Source organism: Homarus americanus, unplaced genomic scaffold (genome assembly GCF_018991925.1).
Source record: "Homarus americanus isolate GMGI-L3 unplaced genomic scaffold, GMGI_Hamer_2.0 scaffold56333, whole genome shotgun sequence".
NCBI lineage: Eukaryota > Metazoa > Arthropoda > Malacostraca > Decapoda > Nephropidae > Homarus > Homarus americanus.
This window is the reverse complement of record NW_024734940.1, coordinates 7893537-7915044: the sequence shown is the minus strand read 5'-3', so window position 1 is coordinate 7915044 and position 21508 is coordinate 7893537. Positions and strand designations below refer to the sequence as shown.

General features: G+C 40.3%; 1 protein-coding gene across 1 annotated transcript in view; it reads right to left on the bottom strand.

Moving 5' to 3' along the window:
- Positions 1–422: 422 nt before the first annotated feature.
- Positions 423–21508, bottom strand: part of LOC121870602 (sarcosine dehydrogenase, mitochondrial-like) — a 62350-nt gene continuing 41264 nt past the window's right edge. Inside the window, exon 12 of the mRNA XM_042372435.1 lies at positions 423–4621. Within this exon, the coding sequence (XP_042228369.1) occupies positions 4023–4621 (599 nt within the window). The 3' untranslated portion in view covers positions 423–4022. The remainder of the gene's footprint in view (positions 4622–21508) is intronic.

Below are 21508 nucleotides of genomic sequence, written 5' to 3'. Positions count from 1 at the left end.
AATGGGCTGTTAAAGGGGGATTTTGAGTGTCTAATGACATTCTCATCTAACATACCCTGTACCATATCTTGCACTACAGCGCGCTGGCTATGAGGTAGTCTATAAGCTGGTATGTAAATAGGGTTGGTTCCTTCCTTTAACGCTATATGATGGGATGTTAAATCTGTCTGACCTAGCGTTTCCCCTGGCAAGGCTACTATCTGTAGTCGGCAAGCAGCTCTAACAGGGAGGTAGAGCGGGTGGAGGGTGTACCGCTGCCTCCTGGCTCTGTGTTGGCGCTCTTGCTTCCACTGCCCTCCCCTTGGATATAACCCATGTAGGAACTGTTTTTTTTTTTTTTTACCATATTCACCACTTACCAGCTTACTAGCCATTCGAGCAGTTGGTCTATCCAGCTTCAACAAGGATTAAGAAAGAGTATATTCAGCAGATGTTTAAATGCATATACAGCAAATAATTTTACAAACAAAAAACAGTATTCATATTATTAAATTTAAACTTAACAGGAAATAATGTTATTTCCAACAATGAAATCTGTATATTAACTTAAAATATTTGATGAAATACCCCTCATAACAGATAAATTACAATACTTTCAAGATTATTTATTTTTAATGAAGCTACTGTACTGAGTATAAATGGAAAACTTATTTGCCTTTTCAGATTGAACTAAATACGGTACCTGTACTTCCATAACTACCTGACATCCATTCTCTATACCCGAATCTCTAACTTATAGCAATGCACAGTACAGTACAGTAGACCCTTGCCATACGGGGGTTTGCAATTTGCGATTTCGACGATTCGCTGTAAGCAGATGGTGGCTAGCTTACGAGCCTTTTCCCACAGCGCAATGAGTCACCCCACACGCCTGCAACGTCTCCTCTCCCTCTGTTGGCACTCAACCATGTGTGGTATATAAGGAAGAATAAACAAGCAATTCGTGATTCTGTTCAAGCGAGTGCTCCTGCAAGTGCTAAAGTGGCGCAGGTTGTTTGAAACAAGAACACAGTAAAAAGAGAAAAAGCACTGAACATTTGGATTGAGGACCAGCACCGCAAAAATGTTCTGATCGACAGTAACGTGATTCGTGAGAAGGCTTAGAGTCTTTATGCCCATTTTTATGAGTCAACAGGTGGTGAAGGGGATAATGAAGCTACTGAACCAACTTTTAGTGCCAGTAAAGGGTGGTTCGAGAATTTTAAGATAAAATTCTCTCTCTATAATGTGAAGCTGACTGGGGAGGCCGCATCAGCTGACCACACAGCCACAGATGCATTTCCTGCCAAGTTAAAGAAAATAAAAGAAGAGAAAGGCTATAGAGCAGAGCAAGTGTTTAATGCCGACGAATCCGGTCTATATTGGAATAAGATGCCAGGTAGAACGTACATAAACAAGCAGGAGAGGCAGCTGGTCACATGATCAAACCTGGCTTGCTTTACCGCTTAGCAAACCCTAGGGCTTCAAAGGGTAAAAACAAGAACTTTTTGCCAGTCCAACAAAAAGGCATGGGTAACTGTGTAAGCATTCCTGGAATAGTTCCATAAATGCTTCGTCCCAGAAGTAGAAAAGTACCTTGCTTCCAAGAAGATGGAATTCAAGACCACCCAGAAAATTTGCAGTTTAGCCATCCAGGAGTAGAGGTGGTGTTCCTACCCCCTAACACCACTGCTCTTATTCAGCCTCTTAATCAGGGTGTAATACGTACCTCCAAGGCATATTACATCTGACGCTCTTTTGGTCGTAACCGTAGTGCCATGGACGCAGACCCTGACCTTGATGTTAGCAAGTGTTGGAAGGAGTACAGCATTGCAGACTGCATTACCAACATCAGTGAAGCATTCAATGAACTCAAACCTGAGACTGTGAATGTTGTTGGCAAACCTTATGGCCTGAGTGTGTGAATAACTTCCAGGGATTTCCATCCATAGTAAAGGATGCGAATGACATTGCAAGTGATGCACATCAATTGGGTGGTGAGGGGTTTGTGGACATGGCTGCTGAAGACATGGCAGAGCTGACTGATGAGCATGGAGAGGAACTGACAGAAGAGGATTTGGAAGAGTTGGTAAAAAGTACTGAGGAAGATGAAGAAGAAATTATGGAAATGCAACAAAAAGGTTGAGGCTTGAACAATTTTGACATGTGAAGGTGGTAACTGATTTCATTGTTGACCACGACCCTTCCATGGAACGGAGCCTTAAGAAGGTCCAAGAAATCAACTAGGTATTGTTTCTCTACCATGATATGTCTAAAGACCTCAAAGTCAAGAAGAAACAACTACCAATCACGATGTTTTTAAAAAAAGAACCACCCGCTTGCCCAGCTAATTTGTCTCCCTCCCTCACTCACTCCGCTGTTACTGTCACGGCTCCAACCTCGTCCTCCCAGCCGCGCACCTCTCCACTAACCACCAGTGCATCACCCTCTTCCAACAGTGATCCTGATGATCCCCCCTATACTTCAGTAACCAGATGCCTCCCTATGTACAGTACACCACTTCATCAAGCTCCAAACTTCCACATACGAATGTAAGTACTATTGGTGACTTAGGTTTTTTTTATACACAGAATAGGTATACAGTAGTGCTATTCGCGGTTTTGCCAATTCACGCCATTCCTTGGAACCAGACCCTCACGAATAGCAAGGGTTTACTGTACTACATTTTTTAACAATACAGGCCTGAGTACACAATAAATGTATTACACAGTGTACAGTATTTTGAAAAATAATCTTGGGAAATGCTAACAAACATGAAATAGTTGGCATGAAAAACAGCGATACCACACAAAAACTAAACTTAGGTCGAGGTGTGTAGGCATCCCTGCACTGCAAGAACCCTAAAGTGGGGTTCTATCTATCATACCCCTGTACCACAGCAGCCTTATTTTAATATATCCAATATCCTTTCACCACTTATCAGCTCAATAGCCATTTTGGCAGATGGTCTACTTTTTGTGATGACCTAAAATTTTCAGTGTTAGTATAGTACAGGAGGAAACTAGAGTACCCGAGAAAACCTGTGTGTTTGGAGCCAGGACTCAAACCCATGACATAGTAATGAGGTATGTGCATTATCGCTGTATTTTATCACCACACCCCTTTTTCTAAAGATATCCTTTTATCACGGAAACCTTTGTGTAGGATTCAATATCAAGCCTTTAATTATGGGGTTCTATGTCATTCAATCTGTCCCCTACATAACACTAGGTTTCAATAAATGTTATCTCACCTATACAGTACTCTATGTAAGGCTATCAATCCCTTATGAAAATAACATTTGCCACAGTAAAATAATCATAAGATTTTGCTAATTCCTTTCTTGTACACATATTTTAACACTCCTCACTCACTCTAACATTTGGAGTAGAGAATAACAATATTCCTTACCACCTTCCAGTGACTAGAGTACCAAGTTTTGTTCATAGACACAGATAATGAGAAGGGTGAAAGAGGACATTCCTGTGAATTGGTGAAAAAGAGATATCAAAGGTGTATTTGAGTTAACACAACTCTGAGAAAACTAATTCTTAAAGATACAAGTTAAATATTTTTAAACAACCATAATTTTTACTAAATAATTCTATTATCTTTTAGTTGCCCTACTTAACTAATGACCTACATGATTCCTTCAGGTGTGAATATCTCTTCAAGAATTCACCTGTGAAAATTTAGATACAGTTCATTATTTAACTGTATGATACCTCTTTCTTTATGATTAATGAACCCTGTTGACAGGGTCACTGGGAGTACAGTATTTTGGATCACAGAGTTAATAGGTTGTAATATACAACCATCACTACTTTGCATTTGTAGGCATTGCATGTAAAAATTCAAACAATTATACAAAAATGATGATGAGTGATGTAAAAATGAAATGAAAGTATGTAAATTAATCATGGCTTTTTACAATAAAATACAAAATAGAAAAGGACAAGTTATATTGTGCAAGAACCTGCTGAGATAAGTACCTTTTTTATAACTAAAAAGGTATATCTGCCTTTGAGCTCTGTACATTTCTGCTACTCAATAGCTTTTGATGTATGGATTACTGTTTTGCTTTCATAAATGCCTTTGACTCTCAGGTTCTTGGGATCGAACGGCGGGCGGATGTGGACAGTGGCATTAAGACTCTTCCCCATAGATTCCAGCTGCCATGTTCCAGTTTTGAGGAAGTCATTGGTTACTTTCTCCCCACTGGGCCTTTGTACATAGCCATATGCAATGGCCTGACCTAGTGTGAAAGCAAACTCTGCTCGGCGGATATGACCCACTGGTTCTCCATCACGCCAGATACCCTCTAGGCCCCACAGAGGCTGTGAAGGGTCATCCAAGGTAAAGGTTACCAATTTCTTGGAAATTCCTTTGCTCTTCTGCAGCTCCAAGGCTTCCCGGCCCAAGAACTGTGTGTCCGTTTTGAGCTTGCAAGTGAAGGCAAGACCAGCCTCAAGAGGAGTATCATCAGGACGGACATCAGCATGCCAGTGGCGGTAACCTTTCTCACAAGACAAAGAGTCGATGGCTCGGTATCCAGCATTGACTAGGCCCAGTGGTTTCCCAGCAGCCATCACTGCCTCATAGACTGCAACAGCTGAGGCATTAGGAATGTGCAGCTCCCAGCCTGTCAAAGATACATTATGTATATTAATATGTGGAACATATCAAGTGAAAAGCACATACAAAGGCATCAAATTGCCATAAATGTGCTTTTTTAGTAAGAATGACATTTTGTAATGTGGTGAATAAATTATAGTATAGTACAATAAAGCCTCGAATGACGACGGTAATGTGTCCTCCAATAATGCAGTGTAAGGTGAATCATCGTATTGTGAATCAATAATTACCATTAAAATAAAGCCATAATAATGAGATGCATTCCAAAGTCTGACCTTTTCATATGTTTTGTGTTACTTTTTACCCTCTTTTCCCACAAAACAATAAAATTAATGAAAAATTCATACTATATTCTTTATATAATGTTTATGAATGCACCTTATACAAAATAAATCAGTAATAATATGGTCACAAAGAGGAGATGGGACACCATTGTTTTCGTTAGTGTTTACACCCGGGACGATGGTTCGACATAAGAAACTGAAGAAAATAAGACCCTGGTTGTAGCTGTAGTAAAATTAATGTAAATTTTTTTATACAGTATACATGTTTTAAGTAACGTTATTTAATGTTAATAAATGGAACAATAGAAGTAGCTAACCACTAATGGCAAAGAAAAAGGTCAGCGTATACATGTGCGCACTCAAGGAAAGTGTCATTTATCTTATTAAGAATATGTACAAAAAGATTCATTATTGTTTATTACTGAATATGTATTTGATTGAATTAATGCTTATACAGTACAGTATATATGCAAAATGAAAAATACAATTCATAAATAATACGTAAAAAATTAAAACACACAAGAGGAGACGAGACGGCATTGTTTTTGAAGAGTTTACACCCGTGACAATGGTTCTACATATGAAACTGAAGAAAATAAGACCCTGGTTATAGCTGGAGTAAGATTAATGTAAAAAATTAATATATATGTTTTAAGTAATGTTATTTAATGTTAATAAATGGAACAATAGAAGTAGCTAGCCATTAATGTTAAAGAAATAAAACGAGACAGATTGGGAACACCAACGTATGTAATTGCAAACATGTGAAAATATATCGTCATTTCTCTACATAAGAATTTGAAAGCAACACTTATTACTGTTCATATATGTTTTAAATAATACTTATGAATGTAAAACAAATACAGTAGTACCCCGCTTAATGCGGTCAATAAAACCCACAGGGTACCGTGTTAAGTGAAAACCGCGCTAAGTGAACAACAGAACATATGGGATTAATTCCAATAGAAACTGGCCTGATCCCCAAACTCCACTTTTTCCGACACAATACAGTGGGGTATGCTATAACGAACGTAATTGGTTCCAGAACCTCGTTCGTTATAGCATTCGTTCGTTATAGGATTAATCCGTTCCAGGCCCCCAAATACAACCGCTTAACACTGAAAAAATTCTGTGGAAAATGTAAAAAATACAGTACTCTATCTTACCTTAGTATTATTCAGCATGCAGGTACCCCTAAACACTGGCACATCACTATCACTTCCACTGGCAGTCTTGGCTTTAAGGTCCTCAAACAATTGTCTGGCCTTCTCACAAATTATAGCTTCACTAATGTTACCACCTGCCATTTCTTTCTCCTTTATCCACACTAAGAGTAAATTTTCCATCTCTTCAATCACATTACACCTTGCTTTGCTAAGTCTAAAGATTCCCTTAGCCACTTGCACAGTTTTTAACTCCTCTTTATTCTTCAAAATCGTACATATAGTTGATTTAGCCATCCCATATTCATCATTAAGTTTCGCAATGCTCCTTCCATTCTCACGTTTCTTTATAATTTCTTTCTTAGTTTCAAGGGTTATTAGCTTTCTCACTCGCTTTGGACAACTCATTGTTACAATTGTATACTTGTATAACAAAATACTGTAGTTATACAAATAACGCGAATTTCCACATCAAAAGACGAAATTTCAACAATAACAGTGGTGCACTGGCTACACAATGAGACAAAGATGGCGCCTGACGCTCTTGTTGTGGGTCGCGGTACAACAATATTCATGCGCCAGGCGAAATAGTCCCGTATTCATCCGCGTTCGTTGTAGGAGTTGCGTTCGTTATAGCATTCTCAATTTTATAGGTAAAACCGTTCGTTATAGGAATATTCGAAGTAGGATCCGTTCGTTATAGCATACCCCACTGTACCTATGTTCTAGTAAAAATAACATCTTAATTTTATGATGGTACATGCACACAATTAATACTTAAGAGAAATAGAGAAATACAGTCGCCAAGTTAATGTCCATTCAAATAATGGACTCGACTCTCTCCCCCTCTTCTCACACTACACTGCTGGCTCTTCCCTCTCTGAGAAATTTTGGGGGGGAAAACCACTAGATTTTAATAAATATTACCTCAAACTAAAGTTAGGATAATATAATTGACTGCTGGATTCCTTGTAAGACCAGGAATATTTTGAATATAAATGTCATATATTTTGCACAAAAGATAACATATTTACTCAGAGTAAACATTATATCTAAAATTTGTATGTCTAATGCAAAATCTATGTTGTTTATGTTCAAAATGATCACCAAATTGTAAGAATTCCAGCAATGTAAATTATATTCTGGCCGGGTAATTTGTATGAATTTTATGAGCTAAAACAAATATCTTCCGTTAATAAAAAAAAAATATTCTTCACAACACTATCTGTCAATCAAAGTACCCCACCTTGCCTCCCCCCCTCTTCCAACTGCGCGGTCAGTCCCAACCCTCCCCCCCACCTCCCGCCAATACTCCCTTCAAGAGATGTTGGGTGAAAAAATTAAATTTTAACATTTAGTATTAAATAATACCTCAGATTAAAGTTAGGATAATATAATTGACATTGCTGGATTCCTTGTAAGACCAGGAATATTTTGAATATAAATGTCATATACTTTGCACAAAAGATAACATATTTACTCAGAGTAAACATTACATCTAAAATTTGTATGTCTAATGCAAAATCTATGATGTTTATATTCAAAATGATCATCAAATTATAAGAATTCCAGCAATGCAAATTATATTCTGACCGGGTAATTTGTATGAATTTTATGAGCTAAAACAAATATCTTCAGTTAATAAAAAAAAAAATATTCTTCACAGGGTAACAGATGATCGGTCGGTCCCTCCCTCCCCCCCACCCCCCACCAACCGTCCCTACCAGATGTGTGGGAAAACCAGAATATTTACCTTTTTAGTAATAAATAATACCTCAAACTAAAGTTAGGATAATATAATTGACATTGCTGGATTCCTTGTAAGCCCAGGAATACTTTGAATACAAATGTCATATATTTTGCACAAAAAATAACATATTTACTCAGAGTAAACATTATATCTAAAATTTGTATGTCTAATGCAAAATCTACGATGTTTATATTCAAAATGATCATCATATTGTAAGAATTCCAGCAATGTAAATTATATTCTGGCCGGGTAATTTGTATGAATTTTATGAGCTAAAACAGGCAGTCAGGCAGGGTGGCGGGTGGGGGGTGGGGGGAATCTAAAAATAGCTCTGAGCCGGACACTCACAGCGTATACGTGGAAAAAACCCGCGTTAAGTGAAAGTTCGGCTCTGGCTTGGCACCGCGTATACGGTAAAACGCGCTAAGCGAAACCGTGTTAAGCGGGGTAATACTGTATTCCACTCACCAATGGTGGTAATGTCTAAATCTAAAACATAAGGAGAGCCAATGATGCTGTGCGAATTATTACTCAGATGATGAAATCATCAGGTTCAACTCTGGCTGAAGCTGTAGCTTTCCATAAAGATGTCATAGCTGTTGCTGAAACTGTTACTGAACCTGAAGTTGTTGCTAAAGCTGGTTATGATGCTGAATTTGATGGTGTAGCTGAAGTTGATGGTTTAGGCCTTCGAATAATAAAGCTGTTGAAAGAACCTTGCACAGCTGCTTTCTTTTCTCATTATACATCTTTTGGTAGAGGTCATTTGCATTTCTCACGTCCCTGTTAATTTTAATGCTTCATTCTGTTAATGGATCCACTTCAGAAAATACAGTAATCCCATGTTTTTCGCTGGATTTTTTATAGCAGTTTTGACCATTCGCGTTTTATTTTCTTACTAAAAAAAAAAAAAAAAAAAATATATATATATATATATATATATATATATATATATATATATATATATATATATATATATATATATATATATATATATAATATATATATATATATATATATATATATATATATATATATATATATATATATATATATATATATATATATATATATATATATATATATATATTATACTTTTTTTATATACGCGGTGCCTCTTCTTTCACTTAACGGTTTTTCCATACGGTGAGTGTCCGACACTATTTTTAGATTTTGCCCCACCCGCCACCCTGCCTGACTGCCTGTTTTAGCTCATAAAATTCATACAAATTACCCGGCCAGAATATAATTTACATTGCTGGAATTCTTACAATATGATGATCATTTTGAATATAAACATCATAGATTTTGCATTAGACATACAAATTTTAGATATAATGTTTATTCTGAGTAAATATGTTATTTTTTGTGCAAAATATATGACATTTGTATTCAAAATATTCCTGGTCTTACAAGGAATCCAGCAATGTCAATTATATTATCCTAACTTTAGTTTGAGGTATTATTTATTACTAAAAAGTTAAATATTCTGGTTTTCCCACACATCTCCTTGGGACGGTTGGTGGGGGGTGGGGGGGAGGGAGGGACCGACCGACCATCTGTTACCCTGTGAAGAATATTTTTTTTTTTATTAACTGAAGATATTTGTTTTAGCTCATAAAATTCATACAAATTACCCGGTCAGAATATAATTTACATTGCTGGAATTCTTATAATTTGATGATCATTTTGAATATAAACATCATAGATTTTGCATTAGACATACAAATTTTAGATAAAAAGTTTACTCTGAGTAGATATGTTCTCTTTTGTGCAAAATATATGACATTTATATTCAAAATATTCCTGGTCTTACAAGGAATCCAGCAATGTCAATTATATTATCCTAACTTTAATCTGAGGTATTATTTAATACAAAATGTTAAAATTTATTTTTTTCACCCAACCTTTCTCTTGAAGGGAGGACTGGTGGGGGTGGGGGGGAGGGTTGGGACTGACCGAGCGGTTGGAAGAGGGGGGAGACAAGGTGGGGTACTTTGATTGACAGATAGTGTCGTGAAGAATATTTTTTTTTTTATTAACTGAAGATATTTGTTTTAGCTCATAAAATTCATACAAATTACCCGGCCAGAATATAATTTACATTGCTGGAATTCTTACAATTTGGTGATCATTTTGAATATAAACATCATATATTTTGCATTAGACATACAAATTTTAGATAAAATGTTTTCTCTGAGTAAATATGTTATCTTTTGTGCAAAATATATGACATTTATATTCAAAATATTCCTGGTCTTACAAGGAATCCAGCAATGTCAATTGTATTATCCTAACTTTAGTTTGAGGTATTATTTATTAAAATTTAGTGGTTTTCCCCAAAAAATTTCTCAGAGAGGGAAGAGCCAGCAGTGTAGTGTGAGAAGAGGGGAGGGAGTTGAGTCCATTATTTGAATGGACATTAACTTGGCGACTGTATTTCTCTATTTCTCTTAAGTATTAATTGTGTGCATGTACCATCATAAAATTAAGATGTTATTTTTACTACAACATAGTTATGTGTCGTCAAAAAGTGGAGTTTGGGGGTCGGGCCGGTTTCTATTGGAATTAATCCCATATGTTCTGTTGTTCACTTAACGCGGTTTTCACTTAACACGGTACCCTCTGGGTTTTATTGACCGCGTTAAGTGGGGTACAACTGTATATACATACATACATATATATACAACAAAATATATGTACAAAAAATAAATGTTAAATGAATTATTTATGGTGCATTAGAGTACTGGTCACTTCAGACACAAAGACGGGCTATAAATAGCCTTCTTTATCTCCCCTTCATCTCACTCTGAGCCAGAGGGAAGGGGTGGTGGTAAATAACATTTGTTTGCTTATTTTCCATTTACTTGAAATAGATTTACCGAATTATTTGTGTATTTATTTAAAAGTCATTTACTGAATATTCTATGTAAAAAATAAATTTTAAATTAATTATTTATAGGAGATACCGTAAATATATGGTATTACTGGCCACTTCAGACACAAAGACGGGATAAAAATAGCCCATCTCCCCCTCTTCTTACAGCTGCCAATGGGAAGCGTCTTGGTAATTAAATTTGATGTTTATTTTCATTGTCTAATTTATCATGTATCAAAGTAATATTACTAAAAATTGTGTAGGTAGTAGGCAGCTACCAAACAGGTAGATACTACCGCCTGGGAAGATATTGGAAGCATAATGTGTTGTCTAATGGTAGACCCTGCTGCCATATGGCATCACGAAAATTGTGACCAAGTCCCAGGTTCAGCGCTGACCTGACTTTCTGCCTCATTTACACACAATTGCAGTTTGAATTGTTCCTCTAACTTTGACAACACAACATACATACAGTATATTATTTCTCACTTTTGATCTTTTTTTTACTTTTTGTATTTATTTATGGTTAGTTACTTTAAATAAGGCCAATTCACTTCAAGTAATGGCATCAAATGTTACCAGCTGGTGTAGTGTAAACACTAGTGACGTCACTTAAGCGTCTGTATTTAACTGTCAGTAGTTTCAAGAATTAATGCAGTCATTTACTGAATATTCCTTGTAAAAAAATAAATTTTAAGTATTATTATCAGTAAATATACCGATATGCATTACTGACCACCTCCACGGCTAAAAATAGCCCAATCTCGCGGTCACTTTCCCTTTCTTGTCTCCTCACTGGCAAATGGGGGGGGCGTGGGGAGGGGTGTGTGATGATAGCTGTGTTTATTACAGGGGTATAATTCTCTTTTACGGTATGTTAGACAGGTTTATAATACATTTTTATTATTTTAATATACCGGTAATCTTAATTTGAATCCAGCTTGCCAAACGTAAGTTTCAGTATAAAATAATTAGTGGTAAGACCTTGTGAGTGGCTTACAATGTTTCCATCACCACTCTTGACAAACTAAACCACAATATTTAAGAGGTAAGAATTTTATACTTGGTGGTTTAGACGACCCCCTAACTTTGGACAGATCTTTTTAATGTTCAAATTCCGTCTTATAAGCCGAGATATACGGTACACACCTAGGTCCTTCTCACATTCAGTCTCAAATAGTGCAGTTTTTTCAGCCCGTTGGGACATATGATACGCCTCCTTACCGTTGGTATGCCCCAGGTGCATCCTCTTACACTTCGAGACATTGAATCTCAGCAGCTATTTCTTCGACCATTCTTGGAGCTCACAGAGATCCTACTGCAGCTCTTCACAGTCACCTTGGTTCTTGATTTCCTGAAATAACTTGGTGTCATCCGCAAACATTTGTATGGAGGAATGTACAGCGTCAGGCATGTCATTTATGAAGCAAACAAACAAACAACAGTGGGCCCATTACACTGCCCTGTGACATCCTGCTTGTGACTGGTACAGATGATGATTTCGTATCATTAACCACCACACACACTGGTTGCGGTCATGCAGAACGTCTTCTATCCATGCTAGGATATTTCCCCGAATTCCGTACCCTTCCAGTTTGATTTTCAGTCTTTCATGGGGTATACTGTCAAACGCCTTGGCAAAATCTAGGTATATATTGTCGATATTACCACCCCATTCCATAATATGGGTCCAAATATCCAATGCCTTGAGCAATTGTGTTAAGCGGGAGCGCCCCGGCATAAAACCATGTTGGCAATCCTTTACAAGGTTGTTTCGTAGTAGATGTTCCATCACGGAATCTCTGATAATGCTCTCAAGTACTTTGCATACTATGCTGGTTAGGCTCACCGGTCTATAACTGTTCGTGGAGTGACGATCGCCCTTCTTGAAAATGGGACTCACATAAGCCATTTTCCAGTCACTGAGGACCTTTTGCTTCTCCAGGTATTTACAGAACAGGATTTTCAGAGGCTCAGCAAGCTCGTTGCACAACTCTCTTAGCATTCTTAACCTAACCCACGTCTTGAATGTCTGGGTTTTCTTCTTAACTTTGTCGACCGCTGCATGGTTCATGTGTAAGGGTCCTCTCGTTTTCCTAGAAGCACTGGGTTTGGTTTTGGTAATATATTTATCGATCAAATGGGTCATTTTACTAGTTATGATATTCAGCGTAGTTTCTGTGTTCTTGTACCTTAATAAGTCAGGCCAGTTGATACCCCTCATCTCTTCCCTCATCCCATTGTAATTTCCCTTGTAATATTTGCACCTTGGCCTGGCTTTATCATGAACAAGGTAACAGTTAAATCAGAATGACAACACTACATGGTGACTAGTGCCAACTGGGGCTAGATGTTCCAGTTTGGCCACCATACCCTCCTCGTTTGTTATGATGAGGTCAAGTGGCTTGGGTGTTTGCTCCACTCTGTAATGTGTCGGGTCTCTAACATGTTAGAATAGAAAATTATCTCTCAGAGTTTCTACAAAAAGAGTAGCAGGGTTATTCAAGTTATTTGGGGTGAACTTGTTTCTCCAGTTGATGTCGCCATAGTTAAAGTCCACCATGATAAACAGGTGGCTAGGGTTGAGCATCACTGCATTGTCTATCAACTCTCTTAAGTTCCTTTGGTTTGGTAGGCTACAGTTTGGGGATCTGTAGATACACCCGACAATAAGTAGGTCCCCTCCGTTTAATTTAATTTTACACATTCTCCCTGTACCCTCGCCTGGCTGGCTCTAAGGTATTGCCTAGCATAGATAACCACACCCCTCTTGCAAGTTTCTTGAGAAAGGTTCGTAAATGAGTCATATCCAGCAATATTAAACTCACATTCCTCTGGGTCAATTCACCTGTTCTTGTCAGTTCTACAACTTCTACAATATCGGGTTGGTGTACCTTCAGTGGTGTTTCAAAGTCCTCTCTCTTATTAAGGAACGTGTCAGTTATGATTTCTATATTTTAGGCATTAGGTGTGGGTCGGGTCGTGTTGCATCTCTGTAACAAAGCGTGTTCGGCACTCGGGCCTTCGTTGTTGAGCGGCAGAAATTGGACAGTGATTACATAAGATCATCAAGATCGTCTTAGTGATTTGAAAGTGTAAATTGATGTAGGATTTTTAATGCTAGATGCGATTGTATTTTTGAAAACTCAATCTCCAACGAGTTTGAGGCATACAATCACAAAATCATTGCCATATGACAAAACTTTTATTTAATTTTTATTTTTTTACAAAGTTGTTGTCATGGGTGTGATAAAGGCCAACCAGGGAGTGTAGTACTGTGCCTTTAGTTAAATCAGTTCATAGTGTCATCAGTGACCGCAGAAGAGGTTGTAAATAACTTAGTGAATACAAATTGGCAAGCAAGCTGGAAAGGCACCACTGCCAGCTTAAACCAAGTCGTGTTAAAGGTGCCACAGAGACTTTAAATTTTTTTGTTTGTGTGCTTTCTCATGGACTGAAGCTGTGCCTACAATACACCATTCACAGGGAGATATAGTGTACACAGTGATAGCACAAAGAGATAAATTGTCGATGAGAACAGGAAAAGAAAGTACGGTATTAGTTAAAATAAAAAATAAATAAAATCAACAAGCTTGGCTATCCATAAAGGCATTCTATTACTGCCCCAAAGAAAGTTTAATTTTATTTTTCTGTTTCTAAAGGACTGAGTGGGTTATTGAAATCCGTTATTCATAGCAAAATGCAGTGTACATAGAGATAGCACATAAATACTGACAAACCGCCGAAGTGAACTGAAAAAAATAAAAATAAAAAGACGAGAAGAAAAACAGAAGAAAACCCCATAAGCAACAGGGGAGGTTATATCCAACACAGGGCAGCTAAGTACTGTTTTTTTTGTTTATTTATTTTTTCTAAATAGGTGTAGATCTATACACAGTCTGCATCCCCCCAACAACAATAACCATGAGGGATATGTGACTCCTGCGGGGGGATGATGGATGTGGATGATACAGGACTGACCAATGTAACGTTTAGGAAGATGCTAACTGCCGTAAAGCATGAAGGCTGTTGCTGGTATTGCCCTGGCTGCATAGTCAAAGTGAAATAGGCCTCAAGGGAACGAGTTCCCTAGGGACAAAAATAGATGAAGCTGGAGCCCTGCTGGTTGCCAAACTAGAGCAAGTTTGGAAAGAGATCCTTGCAAAGACTGAGAAAGTTGCCGACAGAAGGGAGGTGGTTGCTAAGAGGAGTTATGCTGAGGCATTAGCAGGGCCACGGGGGGAGGTGGCGGAGAGTAATGCAGGATCAGAACAGGTTCTACAGCAGCTAGGGTCTCTGAAGAAGTGTGTCGAACAAATAAAAATTAACGGACCTACTGTTAGGGGAGAGGAGGAACAATGTAATAGTTTTTGGAGTCCCCGAGAACCAGGCGGAGGGAACTGAGAGTAAGGTAACACACGATAAGATGAAGTTTAACTGATATTTGTACAGAGGTTCTGAAGATGCCATCAACCCCACAGGATGTGAGGAGGCTGGGACAAAAGCAGGGGGATAAGCCTTGCTCCCTCAGGATCACACTAGTGAGCGAGGAAGAGAAATGGGGGGTTATTCAGCAGGTAAAAAACTTAGCAAGGAGCGAGGCATCTCCATCTCGGAGTGTATTCATTCTCCCAGATCGCACGGTAATGCAGAGGGAACAGCACAAGAAGCTCCTGCAGGAATTGAAGCAGAAGAGGGAGGAGTCAAGGAGGAAAGGGGATGGGTGTACAGTCACCCAAAAAAGTCCTGTCGCGAACCACGAACCTCGAGATTCAGATTCGTGAACCCGAAGCAGTAGATACTGATACATTATTCTGTCCATAAATGCTTCGGATTCAAGAGACTGAATCTCGGGGTTCATGGTTCGCGACAGGACTTTTTTGGGTGACTGTACATGGGTAATACTCAGGGGGAGGGTAGTGGAAATAAGTGTGCCAACACAGGGCCAGGGGGCAGCAGAGCACCCTCCACCCGCTCTACCCCCCACCCGGGAGGTGGCACCAGCTCCGCCTACCAGACAGGAGGCGAGCTCCGTGTAAACAATGAAATTTCTAACCACACCCTGCAAAATACAGTGTACTTAGCAAATGCTGCAGCTTCTGAGAAAGGTAGGGGGGGGGTGGTTACTACTAAGAGCAGAGATGTTACCGAGAACAAATTCTGGCTTGAATGTCATGTACACTAATACTGACACGTTTCTTGATAAGAGAGAGGAGTTTGAAACACTACTGAAGGTGCACCAACCAGATATTGTAAGAGTTGTAGAACTGTTGTACAAGAACAGGAGAATCGACCCAGAGGAATGTGAGTTCAGTATTGCTGGATATGACATATTTAAGAACCTTTCTCAAGAAACTTGCAAGAAGGGTGTGGTTATCTATGCTAGGCAAGACCTTAGAGCCAGCCAGGAGAGGGTACAGGGAGAGGATGTTTTTGAAGAGTCCAAGTGGTGTAAAATTAAATTAAAGGGAGGGGACTTACTTATCATAGGGTGTATCTACAGATCCCCAAACTGTGGCCCACTAAATCAAAGGAACTTAAGAACCTTAATAGACAATGTGGCGATGCTCAACCCTAGCTACCTCCTTATCATGGGGGACTTTAACTGGCGACATCGACTGGAGAAACGAGTTCACCCCAAATGACTTAAATAACCCTGCTACTCTTTTTGTACAAAACTCTGAGAGATAATTTTCCGTTCCAAAATGTTAGAGACCCGACACATTACAGAGGGGAACAAACACCCAAGCCACTTGACCTCATCATAACAAACGAGGAGGGTATGGTGGCCAAACTGGAACACCTTGCCCCAGTTGGCACCAGTCACCATATAGTAACAAGGTGCAAATATTACAAGGGAAATTACAACGGGATGAGGGGAGAGATGAGGGGTATCAACTGGCCTGACTCATTAAGGCACAAGAATGCAGACACTATGCTGAATATCATAACTAGTAAAGTGACCCATTTGATCGATAAATATATTCCCAAGACCAAACCCAGTGCCTCTAGGAATACGAGGGGATCCCTACACATGAACCATGCGGCAGTCGACAAAGTTAAGAAGAAAACCAAGAAATTCAAGATGTGGGTTGGGTCAAACGATGAGCAGGACAGGTGGATGTATGCAAGAGCCAGAAACCAAGCAAAGATAGAGTGTAGAAGGGCTGAAAAGGAGTTCCAGAGGCTGGTTGCAAGCGAGGTCAAGTCAAACTCAAAGGCGTTTTACCGCGATGCAAAGTCGAAATTAAAAACACGAGTCGGAGTATCAGACCTGAGATTTGAAGATGGTAGTTATGCAGATTCTGACCAAGATAAAGCTGAGGTAGTGAACAGCTTTTTTCCTCGGTGTTCACAAGAGAGGATGCGATTAACCTTCCTGCGTTTGAGAACAGACGATTCGACACAGCACTGACCCACATTGTGTTCACAGAAGAGGGTATTAGAAATAAACTGTCAAAGCTAAAGGTCAATAAGAGTCCCAGCGAAGGCTTTCGACAGTGTACCCCACGAAAGGCTGAAAATCAAACTGGAAGGGCACGGAATTCGGGGAACTGTCCTAGCGTGGATAGAAGACTTTCTACATGACCACAAGCGGTGTGTGGTGATTAATGGCACGAAATTATCATCCGTACCTATCACAAGCGGGGTACCACAGGGCAGTGTATTGGGCCCACAATTGTTTGTTTGTTTCATAAATGACATGCTTGACGTTGTACACTCCTCCATACAAATGTTTGCCGATGACACTAAGTTATTTCGGGAAATTAAGAACCAAGCAGACTGTCAGGAGCTGCAGAAGGACCTCTGTGGGCTCCAAGAATGATCGAAGAAATGGCTGCTGAGATTCAATGTCACAAAGTGTAAGAGGATGCACCTGGGGCATACCAACAGTAAGGAGGCATATCATATGTCCCAACGGGATGAAGAAACTGCACTAGTTGAGACTGAATGTGAGAAGGACCTAGGTGTGTATGTTGACAATGAGCTGAAGTTATCAGGCCATTGCGAGAAGATGGTAAATCAGGCAAATAAATTATTGGGTCTTATAAAAAGGTCGTTCAGATATCTAGACGGTCCGTCCTTCATAACGATCTTCAAGAGTGAAGTGCTAAACCCATCTGGAGTACTGTCACCCCGTCTGGTACCCGAGATATGCTAGGGGCTGTCAGTTGGTTGAAAATGTTCAAAGGAGGGCCACCAGGCTGATGCCTGCACTTCGGCACCTCAGCTACCCTGAGAGATTGGAGCGCCTGAATTTGCCTAGCTTATACTACAGACGGGCAAGGGGTGACCTAGCTGAGGTGTATAATCATCTCAGGGGACACTACTCAGTCGAGTGTCCTTACTTGGAGCTGGCGGACGCTCGCCCCACCAGGGGTCACAGCACAAGATTGAAGAAGCCGCAGATCCAGAAAACCGTGAGCGCAAACTTTTTCAGAGTGAGAGTTGTGACCTCTTGGAACAATGTACCAGAAAGTGTTGTGACGGCACCGAGTGTGAGCTCTTTCAAGACAAAACTTGACCAATACTGGAGTGGGTTCAGGTACATTCAGGAGCCAGTGCATGCCCAGTACTTGCCAACAGTGTGTAACAGAGACGTGACCGATCGCCCAAGCGGCTAACGAGCCGATCAGTGGTGAAGAGGACAAAAGTAAGAAGTTAACTATTCTTTCCTTATACTTTCTTTTCCAGTTCTCATCAACGAATATATCTCTTTGTGCTATCACTGTGTACACTATATTTCCCTATGAATGGTGGATTGTAGGCACAGTTTGAGTCCTTGAGAAAGCACACAAACAAAATAAAAATAAAAGTCTCTGTGGCACCAATAATACGACTTGGTTTCTGCTGGCAGTGGTGCCTCACCAGCTTGCTTACCAATTTGTTCTTCACTTTAAGTTATTTACAACCTCTTCCGTGGTCACTGATGACACCATTAACTGATTTAACTAAAGACACAGTATTACACTGCCTGGTTGGCCTTTATTACAGCTATGACCACAACTCCGTAAAAAAAAAAAAAAAAATAAAAGTCTTGCTATGTGGCAATCATTTTGTGGTTGTAGGCCTCTTGACCTGGGCTGTACCTCCAAATCAGTGGAGATTGAGTTTTCAAATATACAATCGCATCTAGCAATAAATATCCTACATCGATTTACTCTTTCACATCACTAAGACGATCTTGATGATCTTATGTAATCACTGTTCAATTTTTGCTGCTCAACAACGAAGGCCCGAATGCCAAACACGCTTTGTTACAGAGATGCAACACGACCCGACCCACACTGAATATGGAGTTATGTTGCTTAAATGCCCAGCATGGGTTATCAGGTTCCAGTGTGACTAGAGAAACAAGCTTCCTTGAGATGTTTCAATCTTGTCCAATCATGTTGTTTAAATTGCTAAAAGTATTGTACTTGTACTGTATTGTAGTGTAGTATTACTGGAAAATAATGCTATGATTATGTTATAAATGTATTTATTTGAAGAATTCTTATTCCAATAATTATTTCCACGCATTACTTGCTCTACCAAACACAAAGACAGCCAGACAGACTGCGTGTGTGTCGCCGAGCGTTGTTTATGAAAAATAATGCAGATAAAATAAATTCTAAATGAATTATTTATAGGAAACAAGTACAGTCAACCCTCACTTTACGCGGTCCCACATTCCGCGTTTACGCGGTACCCTGCCGAAACCAGGATGCTCACATTCCGCGGTGCGTGTACCCCTTTACGCGGAGAGTGTCTGGCTCGACGCTATTTTTAGATTCGCCCCTCCCGCCTGCTCCCGCCTCCGCCTGGGCAAGCCGCGCGGTAAGGTTGCACAGTGCATGTCTCTGTTGCGTTATCAGTGACGTCATATGACGTATCGGACTGTGATTGGCCATGCATCCCTACCTCCCTCCGCTGCTAGCTGTAATTGGTTTAAAGTAATATGACGTGTCCACCTGGGGAAGGGAGGGAGAGAGGAAAGACGAGGCTTGACCTAGCCGCGGCAGTTTCATCCCTCCAGGCCACACCGTGTAATCGTGCATCCATTGTTCTGTAAAATGGCTTCCGCCGGACCACCGCCCCCAGAGAGAAACCTTTCCTTGCCTGGACCCAGCCGCCCTAAGCCAAAGAAGACACGACGTTCCTTAAGCTACGAGGTGAAGTACAAGATCATCCAAGAGTTGGAGAAAGGAACAAGACAGGTTGATTTGGCGCGCCAGCATGGTGTGAACGAATCTACGATCCGGACGATAAAGAAGGATGCAGCCAAGATAAAGGAGCACATGAACATCACAAAGTCTACAGGTGCTTCTATGATAAAGTATTTCCACAACCAGGTGCTTCTCAAGACGGAAAAATTACTTGTGAGCTACTTGGTGCGTCAGGCGCGACGGAACATGGCAGTGGACACGCGCTCTGTTAAGGAGTACTCACTTGAACTGTATGCTGCAGTGTCACAAAAGATGGGAATTACAGAGCCCAAACCCATTAATGCTTCCTCTGGGTGGTTACAGAGGTTTAAGAAGAGGAACAAGATCACCAATATCAACATTGGTGGTGAAGAAGCTAGTGCTGACCGTGTTGCGGCTAGGGAATTTCCTCCGTTTTTACGTGAGATTATGGAGGAAGGACAGTACACCGACGACCAAGTGTTTAACATGGACGAATCTGGTCTTTTTTGGAAAAAGCTACCTTCCAAGACCTTCGTTGTGAAGAATGCCAGCAAGTGTCGGGGCCGGAAGTTGCAGAAGGAGCGCATCACCGTCCTGTTTACCACCAATGCCTCCGGTACCTGTAAGCTCAAGTTATCGGTGATCCACACAGCACGCAAGCCGCACGCCTACATGAGCATGGACATGACCAAGCTAAATGTCCACTGGCTGACCGCACGTAAGGCGTGGATGTTCTCTACACTGTCCCTCTCCTGGTTTGATGACTGTTTCGTTCCCAATGTGAAGAAATTCTGTGAGCAACAGAATGTGCCATTCAAGATTTTGTTGGTGCTGGACAACGCACCAGGACACTCGCCCCTACTGTTGGATCGTCACCCCAACGTAAAAGTGGTCTTCCTTCCTCCCAACACTACGTCTATATTACAGCCCATGGACCAAGAGTTAATCTGTAATGTAAAAGCTGCATTCTCTACGAAAAAATTCAAGCTCCTGAACGACTACACCAACACCAGGGAAGAGTTGCGTAACCTGAGTGACACCACCACCGATAGCAAGAGCGAAGACGACGAGGATCAACAGTTGGCAGAGCAACAAGTACTTTTAAAAAATTCTGGAGAATATTCAACATCAAGAAAGCTGTGGACTTCTTGGTGGAGGCATGGGATCAGCTATCTGTAGCAACTGTTCGTCACGCATGGAGACGTGTTGCAAGGCATTCCGGCCGTTAGGCAGAGTCAATCTGTGACTGGTGAGGTTCAGACTGTTGCAGTAGCAGTGGACCTTGCCAGAGAAGCTGCGCAGAGTGTTACAGCTGCAGGCTTCTCCGAGACCACCAACGACGACATCCTGGAGGTGATAAGGGATCCTGATGTGACTACCGACGAGATGGTAGATAATGATGACGTCAGTGAAGAGGCAGGTGGTGCGTCATCCCAAGAAGAAGACCGCTTATCCCATAGTAATGTTAGGGGTGCCATCGAGTGTATCGAGAAAGTCAAGCTCCTCCTTTCCGACGACCCTGACGCAAACAGGTATGAATTCTTCACTACCCAGCTGTTGCAGACTATGGAGCCCTACTTCAAGGTTTATCATGACAACATAAACACCAGCAGTCAGCAAAGCATAACAGAGTTCTTCGCCCGCAACCC